Source organism: Argiope bruennichi, chromosome 1 (genome assembly GCF_947563725.1).
Source record: "Argiope bruennichi chromosome 1, qqArgBrue1.1, whole genome shotgun sequence".
Taxonomy (NCBI): domain Eukaryota; kingdom Metazoa; phylum Arthropoda; class Arachnida; order Araneae; family Araneidae; genus Argiope; species Argiope bruennichi.
Genome location: NC_079151.1, coordinates 125,286,856 through 125,304,452, shown reverse-complemented (window position 1 = coordinate 125,304,452; position 17,597 = coordinate 125,286,856). Strand labels below are relative to the sequence as shown.

General features: G+C 28.1%; 2 protein-coding genes across 2 annotated transcripts; one reads left to right on the top strand and one right to left on the bottom strand.

The window, feature by feature from the left end:
* The first annotated feature begins 1,367 nt into the window (after positions 1 to 1,367).
* LOC129969338 (uncharacterized) lies at positions 1,368 to 13,397 on the top strand. Its single transcript, XM_056083873.1, has 6 exons — positions 1,368 to 2,014; positions 2,178 to 2,218; positions 6,401 to 6,474; positions 8,237 to 8,414; positions 10,110 to 10,177; positions 12,956 to 13,397. The coding sequence occupies exons 1-5, from the start codon at positions 2,006 to 2,008 to the stop codon at positions 10,150 to 10,152; spliced, it is 345 nt and encodes a 114-aa protein (XP_055939848.1). The 5' UTR covers positions 1,368 to 2,005; the 3' UTR covers positions 10,153 to 10,177; positions 12,956 to 13,397.
* Positions 13,398 to 15,030: 1,633 nt separating this feature from the next.
* On the bottom strand, positions 15,031 to 16,320 carry LOC129974975 (protein CLP1 homolog). Its single transcript, XM_056087811.1, has one exon. The coding sequence runs from the start codon at positions 16,318 to 16,320 to the stop codon at positions 15,031 to 15,033; it is 1,290 nt and encodes a 429-aa protein (XP_055943786.1).
* Between the last annotated feature and the right edge of the window lie 1,277 nt (positions 16,321 to 17,597).

Genomic DNA, 17,597 nt, shown 5'->3' with positions numbered 1-17,597 from the left:
TAATTAGTACTCCACCTGCGTATGCTGTTTCAGAAAATAGCTTGAATGAAACATCCTTTCACAATTTATTAAAACAAAATTTAGCATTTAAAGCTCATAAAATGCTAATGCTCTTTGTTATTTCTTATTATGTAGTGCTAGATTCTTTGGCATCTGATGTCACAATAAAGATTACTTAAGTCTAGTTTAATTCCAAAATTCAAGAAATTTGTAGTGGATAACTGACTTATCCATCCTGGTGATCATTATATTTATTGAAATATATGAATAAATTTTTCTTGTAGACTAAAATGTGTTTATTTATTTTTACTTAAACCATATAAAGACTATTTAGCAAGAAATTTTACATTATGTGCCTGGAAAAAAAAAAATCAGGATTTACCAAGGATGCCAGGAATTGAAAAAGTTTAGAAACATATCTAATGTCAGTATCAGTTCAAAGCTATATTTTAAAATTTGTTCTATTACATTTAAAAATTACTTTGTGGAGGATTGGGGTGAGCGAGGATAGAACCTGGGACCTTGTGGTTCGCAGCCCAGTAACATGACCACAATACAAAAGCAATTGCTCGTGTAGCGTAGCTGTTGTTGTTTGTTTCTTATGGCACTTGCCACTGACAAGCCCACTGTTACGAAGACAGCAATTTAAGCCTGAGGGGGAACGTCTCTTATTTTTTATAGCAGCGCCAACTAGGGCCAAGAGTACGACTTTGCCACTCACGCATCACTCATTCGCTTGCACAACCCCTTTTTACAGGAGGGCACATTCACACATCTCACAGATAGAACAACAGAAGAACAACCATGCCCAAACCGGGACTCGAACCCGGGACGCCCAGATCACGGGGAAGACGCGCTACCCCTATGCCAGGACGCCGGCTGCGTAGCTGTTAACTGGCGTATAAGCTTTCACCACAACTTCTAATAATTTAAGATTTATAAATTTGAGATAAAGACAAAGCGTAGAAGTAGCTGGTTATTGAGTACTGGAAAATATATGGTATTATGAAGTATTTGATTTCATAGGAACTAAAAAATGACCTAGATAGTTTTGAAAGTCAATAGATTAATGCATCAGAAGAAAAATTAATTCTATATTAGAATCTGTATAATAAACTATCTTGCCAAAGTTTTGATTTTTGTTTTGTTGTTTTTGAAAACATTCTGCTTAGAATTTGAAGTTGATAAGTTTAAAAGCACCCTATATTTATGTAGTTTCTGTTCTAAATGATAAATAAAAAAAAGGTTTTTGAAAGGTTAAGATGAAGTTATTTGTTTAATGCTGGATAGAAATTTTATACAGGGAAGTTAATTTAATGGATAGTAAGGTTCTTGTGATGAAGCAATATGCTAGGAAGTTATGAGTATTTCACAGACAATGTTAGAAAAGATGAAACTTTTGATGAGAATTATCATGAATTTTAATTAGTCTTGATTGGTCAAATGATGATGATGGCATGTCCGCGTTACCACAGAAAGGGTGTGCAGTAGCTTCTGAGAGTAAAGACCCCTGAGCATCCTAGGACAAAAGTCCGATTTCTACGTCATATGAAGATGACACTCACACATTTGCTTGTACAACTCCTTTTTACAGGGGGCTCTTTCACACACCTCACAGATAGAGCACAGGCTGAAGAACAACCAGGACTTGAACCCAGGGTGCCCAAATCACGGAGAAGACGCTCTACCCCTAGGCCAGGAAATAAATATCCAATTTAACATTTAAAGATAAATGGCGGGCATTGTAGCATCTTTAATAATATTTGTAAACTTTACACAAATTTAGAAACCATTTAAAATCCCTGAAATTTTCTCTGTATGGCAATAATGAAGTAAAAAGCTAAGAAGAATTGCAAATGTGTACTTGAACTTATGCATAGCAAATAAGTCCTAGAAATAAAGAATTCTATGTTGCTGACTACTTACTTATTTTCACTACTTAACTTGAAGACATGAGAAACCATCCAATATATTAAAGAACTGGGTTTAAAGAATTCAAGCCTAGATGAATAAGGTCAGTATCTTAATAGTCTTCTTGTGAAATAAGAAAAATAATTATATGATTTCACTTATCATCTACTTTCAATTTGTGATTACTGATCATAAATTTAGTGATGTCTTGTAGAGTCCATAGACTAGTTAAATTTTAAATAACAATCCCCCCCCCTTTTTTCTAGGATATTGTAATGGCTGGTTCTATTATGGTATATAGCTTTAGGTAAGTCATTTTAAATTTATTAAATGTAAAAGAATGATGTAATAAAAACATTCTCCATAGTGTGAAGAATCAAATTGTAATTGGTCAAAAGTACTTATTTTATTTTTTTACTTATGAAATACTTATGGTATTGAAAATGGCTGGAATTTTGACCTAGAAAGTAATATTAATGACATAGAAGATATTTCGGCCATGTGGAGGCAGGGTAGAATATTAAATTAGTTATTACCTAGAAGCCCCAAACATTCTAGGTTTTTTTTTGGGGGGGGGGAGGCTTTGATTTAATTATAAAGGTTGTGCAGTCAAACATTTAAATTAAAAGAAAGTATTATTTAAATTAATTTTGTAACATTATTCTATATTCTTAATTATAATTTACAACTTTTATATAATGTTACTTTATAATTGTAACAAAAAGCATAGTTCTTTATAATTTAGAAAAAATTCTGATCTTATTATTAATTTAAATATTATTTAGATAATATTAAGAAAAGTTTTGTCTGTTTTTCTTACTAGTTTGTGTAATATTATTTTTAAATTTAAATTTTGTATTTTTTTATATATAATATACTGTAACCATCTCTATAGAAAGTGATCTGCAAAATTAAGCATTTTTATATATAAAGCTTCTTTTGTAGATTAAATTAAGTTCAATGAAAATATTTGGTTTTGAAAATTTTGTGGGAGGATGGCCCCTAAGATTTGCATTGCATAAGAGCTAGTAAGAGGCTTAATTGGGCCTTTATGGAGATATTGATACTTATCATTATTTTAACCAAATTAGAAATAAATATTAAGTTAATAGTCAAAGAATCAAAAAGAAAGATTAACTGAATCCGGCCCGAAGACTTTTTCAAGGGTCACCCTCAGGCAAGGATTCAAACCAGGGATTTTTTCTGTGAGGGGTCTGACTTTCGTCCAACAAATTGACCCCTCGTGACCCGAAAATCCCAGAAAATTGAGGTTTTAGAGATAAATTAGTATCACAAGATTAAAACAAGTAAAAAAACTAGCAAAAAACAAACCAAATAAGACCACAGCAATCATTATTTTAGTTTCAGTTATGAAGATAATACTCTAGAGTAATAATAATATGAAGATAATACTCTAATACTACTATACTCTCTCTTCTGAGTTTTGAGATGCCTAAATCATTTTTTTCTTGACATTAGAGAAATGTTTTTATCTAGTTCCAATAAAAAGTAATCCTTTATATTTTTCTCTAGTAGACCCAAGGGATGCAATATCCATAGTGGCATAATGACTGGGAGTAGGGGTACTCTGGTAATTTAATGCTTTAGGCACTAATCTTGAGATTTGCCATGGGAACAGAACATTAATGTCTTAATATTGCTTTTTAAAATTAAATATGATAAATGAGCAAAATTGTTTATAATGTCCTGGGTTTCATTTGCATTAACATTGCTACTGATGTTAATTAGGAATGAAAAAATTATATTAGGTCCCATGAACCTCGGCATGCTGCTGTAAGAAAGATTAAAAATTAAGCTTTTATCTAGGAGGATGAAAATTTTCCTAAAACTGTAGCATTATAATATGTATTCAAAAGATTCTATAAGATTTTGCAGATTTCTTGAAAATGCTGTTGGCATGAAGTAGCCATCATGTGTTATGAAGGAATACTTTCTTTATAATTAACAAATTATTTGCATACCATTGAAGCATCATATTTTGCAAATTTCAGCTTCTTTAAAAAGTTGTAATATGCTTATGCTTAGCAGATATTAAATCTCTAATGATCTTTTAATTGAATTTTGGGACCTTATATTTCTATATCTACAAAATCAATTGTTAAATGTTAAAATGAAATGTTTGCTTCAGCTTTTTATTTTCATTATTAATAAAAATTTATTTCTTGTGTAAAAATTTGAAATTAAAAGAAAATATTTTCATGTTTGCTTTTTTTTAAATTTTATTTATTAAGAGTTTTATAAACTGATATATTCAGATTAATATGTTCGAACATATTCAGATTAATATGTTCGTTGATTACCACTTGCAACTGCAATCTCAATAATAAAATACACAAAGAAAATTTCAACAGAAAAATAAAGAAGAAAGGGGAGAGTAAACTTTGTTTTAATTCAATAGCACAAAAAAAAAAAAAAAATTAAGTAATTTCAGAAAAATTTAATATGCTATATGAGGCTCATTATCATTTATTATTAGAAAAATGAAATATGTTCAAAAATGTTTTCTCTAAAATTTCAGTTCTATCACAGATTGACACAAATCAATGATTTAATCCTCTGAGCACCTAATTATTACTTTTTCCTGAGAGAAAGTATTGTAAGCATAAAGAAGAAATGTGAACTTGTGGTTTTGATGAATTCTCACATTTCAGACCCCCCCCCTTGGCCCAAAACACACATTTTTGGCATCATGTTTTTCTCTGTGAACACTGATACAACTTGAACATTGAGCTGGAGCAATAAAAATAGGTGTATGGATTTTAGTCAAATTTGAAGATTTCTGTTAATTGTGAACAAAATAAATTCAGAGGAAGTTTGGCTCTTTGAGTACTAATGGCTCTGATAACTACAAAACATAAATTTGGTACTCAGATTTTGCATCGAAAATGTTAATTCTTATAAAAATGTTAACCAAATCTATCAAAGGATTGGCCATCTGTTGTTTTGTATTCTTTCATACTTGTAAAATCAATGACTTAAATTATGAAATTCGGTATGTGATCTTGTGACTGCAGTTGTAGTTTCATGTCAAATTTTGGTGTCATTCAGTTAGAAGAAAGATGTTTAATATATTAAGTAAAAATGCTAGATTTACACCGGAGATCTATATTTTGTAACTACTGTTGTCAATGCCATGCAAGTGTCACAGCCTCACCCAAAGTCCACGATTTTATGTGGGATGGATGTAGGGGTAAGACCTTGGAGAATATATGAGAAATTTTTGGGGAGATTATTCCTGTTGATTTCAGGTTAGAAAAATCCATTTTTAAAATGTATTTTTTTCTATATTTAATTATATTACTAGTTAAAAAACGATGTACTTAAAACTATAAGCATATACAAAAAATGTATAACTAACATGAATACAATTTAATTACAAAAGCATGCAACTAACCTAAAAATAATTTAAATCATTGAAAACCGGTTAAAAAAAACTACTTAAAAAACGATGTACTTAAAACTATAAGCATATACAAAAAATATATAACTAACATAAATACGATTTACTTACAAAAGCATGCAACTAACCTAAAAATAATTTATATCATCCGTTGATAGTGTTTGTCATGACAACAATCAGAACAATGCGCATGCGTGAATTTTCTTCGCCAGTTGGGTAACGCAAATGCGTGAATTTTTCTACCCCAGTTGGGGTAACGCTATGCAGATTCTACATTTTTAATATCCTTTATTCTGTGTTATTTTAATTCAGAAGTACTTCAGAATGAATCAACATGGATTAATTAACAATGTTTACTTTTAAATGCATAAAACATTAAGAAAATAAACAGAATCGTTTGAAATAATCCGCCGAAAAATGTTAACCCTAGCCTCATTACTGTTGGGAGAAAAAAAAAGCTGAAGTCTTACTCATTTGGCGGTGGGGAAAATGGAAGATTTTTTTGGCGGGAAAGTTAGTTTTTAATTAATAATTAAAATTCTAATTTAAAATTCAAAAAAAAGGGACCCCAGGTGCACATTCCCGACCTCTAAGGTATACATGTACCAAATTTGGTAGCTGTATGTCAAATGACCTGGCCTGTAGAGCGCCAACACACACACACACATTGAGCTTTATTATAAGTATAGATGAATATTTAAGAAAATATACATATAAATGTGAATTGTCTTCTTTTGAACTGAATATGAAAAATGAAAAAGCTGGTATGGTGCCTTCACTCAGAAGATTAAATACTGTATACTTTCATTTCATATATAAGTTTTAGAACTAAATTATGGGGGTTGGCTTTTAAATAGGTATGATAATTTTGCATAAAAATTCTAAGTGCATATTTTTTATCTGGATGGAAGTGATAAATCGCTAAATATCGTCAAATACAGCACTTTTTTTTATTTCTACAATTTATATTTCATTAAGTAAAATTACTTTTAACTGAAATGAGCTTTTTTCTGGTGTTTGTGTGTGTAAGAATGAGTTATTTATTTTTTAAACTTTTTATTATTGCAGGTTTGCTGAGTCAGACATAGAATTTATAAAGAAATGCCAAGGAGTCATGGTTATAATTTTCATCAAATGCAATCGTATGTAGTTTGAGAATTGTTGTATATGAATTTCTTGCCATGTCTCGCCTTTTAAGCAAAAAATAAATAAATAAAATTATAAGCACAGACCAGCACATATATGCATCAAATACAAGAAAGCAAATGAATGAGATGGAAGGGTTTATTGTCATTGCTATCTACTAGCAACTTGATTGGAAAATATTACACTTATTTCACCTTGGAATGTTTTCACCCTCAAAGCAAAAAGTTTAAAAGTCACAAAATTTATTTTTAATTTTTATTTCAGTTTATATATGTATTTTCAGTTTGTAGGAATTTTATAATGAAAAGATAAAGTCTCATCTTATACATGGATCAGCTTATATTTTTTCAGAAATGTACTGTACTTTTCTTTATCCTTTTCCCCACTATCTTGTATAAATATTTATTTGAAGGAAGCACTTCAGGCTTCATACTTATTATTTAATTTTGTTTTTATTTTATTTATTATGAAACAATTGTTAAAGTAAAGAAAGTTCATTACTTTTGAGAAAAATATAAATTAAGTGAAAGTTCTTTAGTATGTTGTTCATTAGTATGCATTTTTGCATTTGTGCTGAAGCATTGCTATTTCATTTAATGTTTAAAAAATTGATTACGATGTCACAAATATTTAATAGTACAACACTTGAATCAATCATGAAAAAAAGTTTTCATGTATGATTTCAATTTACAGTTATTTAATTAGAATCCCAAATTAAATAATAATTTTAAAAATTTAAAAGAAGGAAGATTTTTTATGTAAATTGTGATTTTTGCATTTCATTGCAGCTTCCCTAAAAAGAAAGAAATCGAGAAGGACTGTTAGATTGCTATAAAAGTATTGCAATTACCACTGAATCAGGAAAAGAGATTGGTTGGCTTAAAACAGTGCAAGGGCTAGGGATTTTTAAAAATATATGCATTCAAATTATCTTATCTAAAAATATAATACACTAACATTAATGTAAAATCTCATTACATAATAATAATATATTATAAATATTATTGCAATTTGAACAAAGATTCAATCATTCATTGTTCTCATTAGTATGTTACTTTAGAGGTGAAACAACTTTGTTAATACATTAAAGGGGCATCTGCATCTGCATAATAATGTGTATTATGCAGATGTTCAAAGAGGGTGCACTGATGCTGATATTTTCCTCATCATCTGACCATAATTCATAATTTTGATGTCCATTCCAAAATACCCTTTGTTTTTTGTTGTTGTTTTTTTGAAAATGTAACCAATATATCCTAAACTTGTAATTAAAATTTTAAGAAAGGGATTTTTTTTTGTGTGTGTCTTTATACTCAATATAATTAATAATATGCTGTAAAATACACAAGGTATTTCCAATCTTATTTCCATGTTGGAGCAGAAATCTATACACTTCTTATAGTAATGTTACAGTCAAAAGATATATATGTGAGAAATAATTAATTTTTTTCCTTTAGAAAAATATCCTGAACTTATTAAAGTGGCAATCAATGCATATTTAGTCTTAATTTCAGTCTTGCTATAAAATTTTTCTTTACATTTAAATATTTCTTTAATTAAATTCTGTTTTAATTGTAAAATTCTATCATATTGCAATAATTCATAACTATTGTTATTACGTTGAATTTTTAAAAAATATTATGTCACTAATGAAATTTTAATAGAAAAATTATAATTTTGATTGTCTCAATTTTTAGTAACTAATTACCTTGAGCAACCAGTTGGTTCACCATGGTTTTTGATTATATTTCATTTCAGGTAAATGGTTTGGATATAACTTCATGTCTGTGATTTCCTCAAATTTTCACATATTAAAACTGTGTTATTTTAATTGTCTTCCATATATTCTGTACATGGATCTTTCCAATGGTGATCATTCCCATGGCATCATACTATTATTTAAATATGCAGCTCATCTATCTTCTAAATTTTACAGGTATTGTAACTCCACTTTTTTATTGGTCTTGTAAACTAAGCAGAATCTTTCTTTCGCTTTCAGCAATGTGTGTATGTGTTTAATTGCTCTGAGAAGACACACTTTTACCTTCCGTGGTATATATATATGCAAAATTTGGTTGCTGCAAGTGAAATGATCTGACCTATAGGACACCAATGCACACACATTTGTCTATATTATTAATAGATAAGAGATCAAATTTAGAAAGAAAAAAGAAATAATTAGTCATTTTAAAGCTTTGTTAATTAATAGAATTTTTTAAAAATCTATTCCTTAATTCTAATTTATTTTTTGCCTTATGATTGTGAATTATTTTTATTGTAATCATTTGGAAATATGAACATAATATTTATAATTAATTTTTTATATCTTTTTTAGAATTTCTACCTAAATATTTAATTAGTCTTTAAAATTTATTATGAAACTGTTAAATAAATTTGGAAAGAAAAGAAAGGCAAGCCAGAAATCCGATATAAACTAGATATTAAAGAATATCTATAAATTAGCATTTATTTGCATCTATTCCTTAATATCTGATTCTTTTGTTTTTAATATATGATCATCAGTTTTTTTATCAAATACATAAAAGCTGCTCAATGAAATATATATATGTGTGTGTGTGTGTGTGTGTAAGCATTATTTTATGTGAAGCAGAATGCAGGTGCGTGCAACAAGCAGTGAAGAGACTTTGCATTTTTAAATTTGATTCCCGGATTTATTCTCTCCTGGGAGACAGGCATGATTTATTTACAAGAAGGCATGGAAAAGGCACATCCGCCATAGTGCGGCACAAAAGCAGAAGTCGGGAAGAGAGGAAGAAATAAATTATCCCTTATCTTATATGAGATATTGATAGGAAAAAATTTTTTTTACAGTGCTAATATATTATGATTCTGATATGGATTTCTGACGCATGTCAATTACAAGTAAGGGAAACAGAGGGATCTTTTAAAAAGAATGTGCTTATTGGACATTTTTCTATCCCGTCACGTGGAGCATGTGAAAGTGCAAATGCAAGCATTTTTACAAAGCTTCTCTTGAATTAATTAAGTAGAGGGAGTGGAATTAGATCAGGAAATAAGAGACTATTTTAGAATGAAGTTACTATGGGTTAAATTAAGATAAAACTTTGGGAATTAATTTGGATTTAAATTAGAGTTTAAGCTATCATTACATATATATATATATATATATATATATATATATATATATATATATATATATATATATATATACATACTGTTATTTAAAATAATTAGAAAAATCAAAGAACAGTCCTCTATCTCCCATACATTTTGCTAGTTATTTCATATGAAAGTTTCATTGCTTCAGCACATGTCATGGTTTCTTGTTGCCAATCACCCTATTTTTGAGAGAAATTTCAAAAATACTACTTTACCTTTTATTCTTTTTATAAAAATTTTTTCACCAACTAGGAAACAAATTTCATGTTTTTACAAACAAAAGTTCATAGCATCTAGAGAGATCATTAATGATCACTTGCCAATCATTACCTTTCTTTTTCTGACAGTAATCTAAAAAAAAAAAAACTACCAATATATAAATAAAAACTGTCCCTTTTCTATGAATTAAATTTTTATAAATTTGCCGTAGTCACAAACACTCTTCCAATTTTGCAAATTCTGGTTTCTTATGAAAGCTTATATCTTTCAGAATGCCATCAATGATCATCTGTCATCTTCCATGCAAATTCTAAAGCTTTAATGGAATTTCCAGCCTCGGTAACTATAAAACCACTTAAGAAATATTGTTAACTAAATGAAATACTCTGTGTTTATTGTGCAAATATAGTTTTAAATAATACCTATTTTATTGTGATAAAATATTGTTCATCAAAATTGGTTAATATGATTAAACTAATACTTTTGATTAATGAATAAACAATTGAACATCGATTAATTGTAATCTAGAAAAAGGATGAATTAAAAACTGATATTTTTAAAAATTGTTAAACTTGTATACTTTTAATGTAAATAATTGCTTAACACTAGAAGGTGATATTTGCATACTTAACCTGAAGCTAAATTGCCTGCATCCAAATACCCCCTCTCCCTCCAAGTTGAACCAATAATGGAATGCCTAGATTATTGGAATGTTTTTATGTTTAGAGCCAAACTTAATGAATGCAACCTTTGGTATTTTATATAATCCTTTTTTCTTTTGTCTTATACTTTTGAGGCAATAATTATTATAATACAAAATTCGAAAAATATTTAATATTCAAACATATCTTTCATATGTTTTATTTGTTTATTGTCTATCAGTTATAGTTATACTTAACAATGTGGTATTGATAAACTTAAGAATTATTTTTCTTAATTTTTGTATTAAATCAATTTCAATATGTTTTAAAAATTTTAATATTACACTTTTTACTAATATTACACTTTTTCTTAAAGTAACTAAATTATTCTTTATAATCAAAACCATTTAAAAGCTGTATAAAAAGTATTACATTTATTTAAAGAATGAACTCGTAAATAACATAAACCATATTTAATACTCACATAATTATATCCAGTAATTACATTACATATATTAAAGTAAAAAGCATTTTATAGATAGTGTAATTCTATATTAAAAATGACCACTGAGGAAAATGTATTTCAAAGTTGCAGATTTTCATTTACTTTGTCTGAATGGACTAAATTATATATGCATATTCATTTCTAGTTAAATACTAAATTCCAATATTTGTTGAAAGATTTTATAAGGCAATAAATAGTTTTCTTTCTTGATGAAATAAAACTCTGATTTTAAATTAGCAAAATAAGGAATGTATTTTAAACTTCAAGTGTAATGTAATTTAAAAAGTTAAACAATGGTATTATTAGTAATTTTGTACAAAAAAATAATATATAACAGAGGAATGTTTTTTTAATTGATAAATGTTTTTTGAAACAGTGACCAGTTGGTTTGCTAATTTAATGGTCATTAAAATTTTGTGTAACTTGGTCTTAATATTTTTAAGTTTCAAATTTTGATAGATATATAATACATCTCATTTTAGAAGCCTTATGCTATTCTGTTTATTTTACTATTCATTTCCTTTATTTTCTGTCAACATTTCTAAAAGCTGTAAGAAAATGGATACATTCTGCTATTTCTATCAACATAAAAACTTGATTTCTAACCTTAAAAAATGTAAAAATTACTATTTTTATTTATGTTAATAGTATTATATTTTAAAAATAAATTTCAATCTTTAACTGATTTTTCTCTGAATTAAGTAAATATATCACTTGTTGTCCTGGAATATGCTTTGCTAATAATGATTTGTATTAAGGACAGAAGTTTAATTTTTCTATTTCGCATGTTTCATTATATTTTGTGTTAATATCAATAGTAATTTGGATTGTAAAGCAAAAAAAATAAATAAATAACTGTAGCTTTAATATTGACTTTTATTAATAACTTTGGTGTTCTAAAATTTTTATTTTTCTGTGTTATTGTTCTCAATACTCTTGAGGAAATGGAATGTATACTTAAAATAATTTTAAAAATTGATTAAATATGGCAAAAAATTGATAGAATTGAGAATCTTAAAATTTAAAAAAATTGTCATGTTTGTATTGTAATAAATTCAGAAGTTGTCTAGGGAAAATGCCAAAAGTTTGATAATCTTGGTTATAAATAAAATTAAAAAAAAAAATGCAGTGAAATAGACATTACCACTTTCCAAAGAATATACAGGCCAAATTTGGTAGTTCTAGGTCTAACAGTCTAGCTGGTAGAGTGATAACACATACAAACATATATCCATCTTTATTATAAGGTTTTATTATTGTGAGTAAGCATAAATGATTCTCATTATTACAGATAATTCACAAGAATTAAATTCTTAGCAGGTATTTAAAAAAACAGATCCCCCACCCTAATCTTTATATTATTTCAATAATTGATTGAACTTTACTTATTGTATTGATTATTGATATTGGTGCCTTGTATTAACATGAGTTTTATTAAATGACTGAAATTTTAGTAATAAATTGTTAGGGTGAGTTACAAAATAATTTTTGTCCACTGAAATGTATTTTCAACTGTAAAAAAATAAAGACTAGCTAAGATAGCAGAACAGTTTTTTAGAGAATACAATCCCAAGGTGTTGTAAAAAAATGATTTTTAATTGAAATGTTAAATGAACCATGTTCTTATAAGGTAGTAAAAATGGAAATGTCTAGCAGTCATCTAAATATTGTGTGAACCTTACTACATCTAGCATGAATAATTTTTGTAACTTTCTCAATATTTTTAGTTCTAAATTACATAGCCATATACTGCTATTCTCTGACTCTGTTGAATTGAAAACAATTGTCATAGTACTTTAAACATTTTCTGAGAATATTGCAGGAAAGAAAGAGAAAGAGCTACATCAAAGAAGGAAAAATATTACATCAAAAATTCTATGTATATATACCTTTTATTTTATGCAATAATTTATATATATATATAAAGGCATAATTTTTTTATTATAAAAAAACTATTTTATCATTTTATAGAAATTTTCTAAGACAGTGGAGTAGTGATTCAAGATACTACCATTAAAAATAACGAATTGCAGATCTGAAACCAATTTTATTGGTGTTATGTAAACACACTTGGTGTACAGTACTATGCAAATTTATTGGGACAAAAACTTTTTATAAAATTTTCTGTCAGGCACGAGTTTCTACAACATATTTTTACTAAGACAATTGGCCTTGACTAGTCTAAACTGGTTTAACCATGTGATAATAATCTTGAGAGAATTCATTTTTCTGAAGATACTGGTTCATCAACAATAAGATGAAAGCTTATATAAGCAGGAAGATGGGCAAGACATTAATCAAAAAATAGTTATTGACAGCTGAAACGAAGAAGAAATACTTGTAAATTCCCTGGAAATATTAATCCTCAATTAAGAATAAAGTTTTATTCAGTGATGAAATGCCTTTTTTTTTTTTTTTTTTTTTTTTTTTTTGCAAGATTTTTAATCAATATTTTTCAGACAAAGAGCCCATCAAGAAACAGCATTTGATATATAGCCAAACACCTACAAAGCAAAAATGTTTTGTGATTATTTTACATCTGGAGAGCCTGGCAATTTAGTATTAGTTAATGCAATAATGGTCAAAGAAGGGGAAAAAAAAAAATTAATATTAGAAGACAAATTTATGCCTTTTAAGCAAGTTTAAGTTTTTATTAGTAATATTGGTGTATTTCAACAATTTCTTGCTCCATGTCAAAATTATAAATGGGTAAATTAAAAAAAAATTCAAGAACAGAAACGAACAGTTTAGGATTACCCTGATAATTCTTCAGATAAATATCAATGAAAATTACTGGTGCATTTTGAAGAGATGTGCGAGTAAGATGGACTGCTCAGACAAGAGAAAAATGATTGTATAAAAGTTGTTTTGTGATGACATCTTTTTTCCACCCTAAAGCTGAATCTTTTGCAGGATTTTCTTGAAGATAGAACATGACATATTTTCTACTAAATTGAAATGCCAAGTATGTAAAAGAACTTACATTATTAAACAAGAATTACATGAAACTTTTTGCTTTAGTCTAAATGGATTTGTACAATATTATATGTCAAATCCATTGAGAGGTAACTTTCTTACTAGGGAAGTGTAGAAATTGTAGAGAAAATAGTTCTCACATGAATCAAAATGAAATATAAATAATTCAATCCCTAGAAATCTTTAAAATGCAATTTTCACTTTTTTTTTTTTTACTGAAGTTTATTAAGTACATAATTACAAATCACTGTAGGATGACATTTAATCTTCTTCATGATATGTAAATCAAATTTTAATACATAGTGAATATTCCTGGAAGAAGATATACCTTCTTCTTAGAATAAATGTATTAAAAAAAAAGATATAAGACAATGACAGTTTACTATGCAGCAATTGTGTTTTTTGCACATTAGCCAGATAATAATCATATGCAATATCATAATTATTAATTTACACAAATTTTGTACTTGATCAGACAAGTTAAACAGGTTATTATTATTATTTAAGAAAAGATCTAATACTTCAGATATTTCCTTTAATGATTTAAATTGAAATTTCAGATTCAGGAAAAAAGTATTTATAATACAAGGAACATACATTGATTATTTACTATTTTGAACATTACATAATGAAAGATAATTGTAAAAAAAGATCTTTTGTATAAATTTTACACAACGAAAAAAAAAGATTGCTATGAAAATAAACACCCTAAAATTTCTATTAAATTATCTAATATTTCACTTCATGAATTTTATAAATAAGTCGTCCACAATGCAATTACTCTTTTGATATGTTTTAATTAAGACATTTCAAAATTATAAATTTTATATTTAACATAATCGCATAATTTAAAATCAACAAAATTAAATAACTTATAATTTAGACGTTGTTCAAATGAAAATGAGTACATAATTCAAAGCCAACATACACTTTCCATTAAAAATACATACATACATAAAAAAATTTAAAATAATAATTAATAAGATAAAAATTACAGATGTTTTATATTTATTGTCCATGTTAACTACTAGTATTAAAGTAGATTTTCTCCTCAATGGAAATTGGAATATTTAAGTTCTATTAAAATGAACTCCCCGATGTTCGGTAAATCTAGTGTTACCCATAAGAAGAATCTTTTTTGGAAGAGGGCTGGGTTGTGGTGACAAAACAGTAATAGTGTTTCTTGCTATGTCAATATTAGTGACACATATAAATCCAATTACATGCATTAACATTAAATCTTCTTTAAAAGTATCTGTAGAACTTAATCCAAGAACTTGATCAACAAGATTATAACCAAGAGGCACACGTTCAAGTTTAGCATCACTTGGTATCACATCAGCCAAATATTGATCATCGTCTGTTACAGGTCTTGTTACAACTTTAAACACTTGTATATCTGAATAATTAACTTCAAATGTAAAAGGTTGTAACTGATTGGTTGATCCATAGAAATATTCACGGACACGGGCTTCTCTAGTTAGGTTTCTTAATGGTCGACTTCTTTCAACTACACCATCCATTTTAGGAATAAAAATCATTTTCACACATGCAGGCATGTCTCTTTGTAATTGTAAATATAAACGTTCTTCTTCCAGTACACACAAGACATCAATTTCAAAATTCATAGCTACAAGAGTGATGGCATCATATCCATGACCTCTTATCCAGCCACAGCTGTTAATAATCACACCTGAAGTCCTAATATTTTGATTTGTCTGTCTCAAACCTGATCGAAGAGTTTGCCCTAATTTTTTCAACAATAGAAAATACAATATTATATTGTGACCTGGACTCTTGTAACCAAATTCATAGACTTGAACAGCTTGATCATCAAAACCAGAAACTATGTCAGCAGGTTTCTCAACCGTTAGAACCCCTATTGTACCTGGTATGGAAATGGAGTTCTGTCCAACATCTAGATCTATAAACAAAGGGCGTCGTCCCAGACGAGCAGCATAATTAAGCAAAAATCGACATAAAGTACTTTTACCAACATCAGTTGGTCCAACAACAAGTGTAACGGGTCCTCTTTTGTTTTCAGCTTCAGCCTGAAGCCTCCGTTCTTCTAAGGAAGCATGAAGAACTACATTGAGAATCATAGCAGTATCGCTTACAATATAAACGGCTTCCGGCGTTCCGCTTAGTTTTATAACACAACCATGCCAAGTGAATATAGAAATCGATGAATTTGATGACAAAGAATACTCTTCATTTAATACCATTTCAGCCCCATATATCTCAGCTATACCGCTAACGAGTTTTATTGTAACATCAGTGGAATCTTCTCCCACCAGTATTCGAAGCTCATTTTCAACTTCGAGTTTAAAAGTTTGTATATCATCTATATTTTCGGCCATTTTGCCAAAGATAAATCGTTTTAGATAATGATAAGATAAGGACAATTGTATATAAGAAAATATACAAGCAATGTCGAATAATATATGATTATAATGTATATTTCTCAAAAATATAATAGAAAAAATAAAATATAAGAATTTGATGAGTTAACCCGGCATGATGCAGAATCAAAATACAAACATGCTTCCAGTGGTTACAGTCACCGCTACAGTTAAAAAATTAAGAGAAATAATTCTAAGACATAATATCTGATAAAAATGTTGACTTTTTACTATAGTTAATTATGCTTTCATATAAAGCTATTATTTAAAAGTCCTGTGTTAATAATTCATTCTGTGGAATTTCTTATATGCCATCCACTCTTATATATCTTTCTTCAATCATGCGATTTCTTAGTCACGTGACTGTGGGTCGTACTTGCGGTTAAGAATGACTAGGGATTACGAATATTTTCAGAGCGGTTATTACGTAACCAATATCAAAAAGTCACAAATACAAGTGATCAATACTTTTCAAAGAGGGGTGTGATTCAAATCCTTGATACGATCTTACTGATGATATTTCGATTACAGGTTTTGGATCACGATAGAAAGTAACAATTAGACATGCATAATATACGATTTTTTGAATAACAAGTAATATTGGTATTGTTATTTTTAAATATGCGTTCCAAATATCTGTTATTTCAATCATATTATTAATTAAAAATTATTACTTAATATTAAATATAAAATTTATTAATTGTAATTAATACTTAATTTACTAATTTAATTAACGTGTGATTGAATTAATTTATCTGTTTCAGCTTACTTCCTAAATTTTATTTTTTTCTCAAAACTATTTATTAAATTTATTTATTAGAGTGAACCATTTTCTGGAAAAGATGAGATAAAAATATATGTCATTTCTTTAAAATGTTTACTTTAGTCCTATATTCTACCAATAGATGGCGCCAGCAGTAAACAGAGTACATGTAATCAAAGTCAATCATGTCACGAGCAATTAAAAATGATCTGTATGGAATAGCGCATCATCAAATACGAATATCGGTCACTCCCGTAAATTGGAGCGGTGACTTCGCACTTTCCAGTGAAGCCTCGTACTTTCCAGTGAAATCACCGCTCCGATAAATTTCAGTGATATGCAATTTAATGATACGATACGATAATTCCAATAACCGGTCCGTTCACTTTTCAATCCAATCACAGATTTCTAATCGAGAGCTTCCATTGGACAGATCTTATCAATTGTTACTTTCCAGTAAAGTCACCGCCCC

Coding starts and splice junctions, on each gene's coding strand:
- LOC129969338 (XM_056083873.1), top strand. Junction 6,475..8,236: donor AATTTTCATCAAATGCAATC/GTATGTAGTTTG, acceptor ATTTCATTTCAG/GTAAATGGTTTGGATATAAC. Junction 8,415..10,109: donor CTATCTTCTAAATTTTACAG/GTATTGTAACTC, acceptor TATATCTTTCAG/AATGCCATCAATGATCATCT.
- LOC129974975 (XM_056087811.1), bottom strand. CDS start 16,320: ATGGCCGAAAATATAGATGATATACAAACTTTTAAACTCGAAGTTGAA.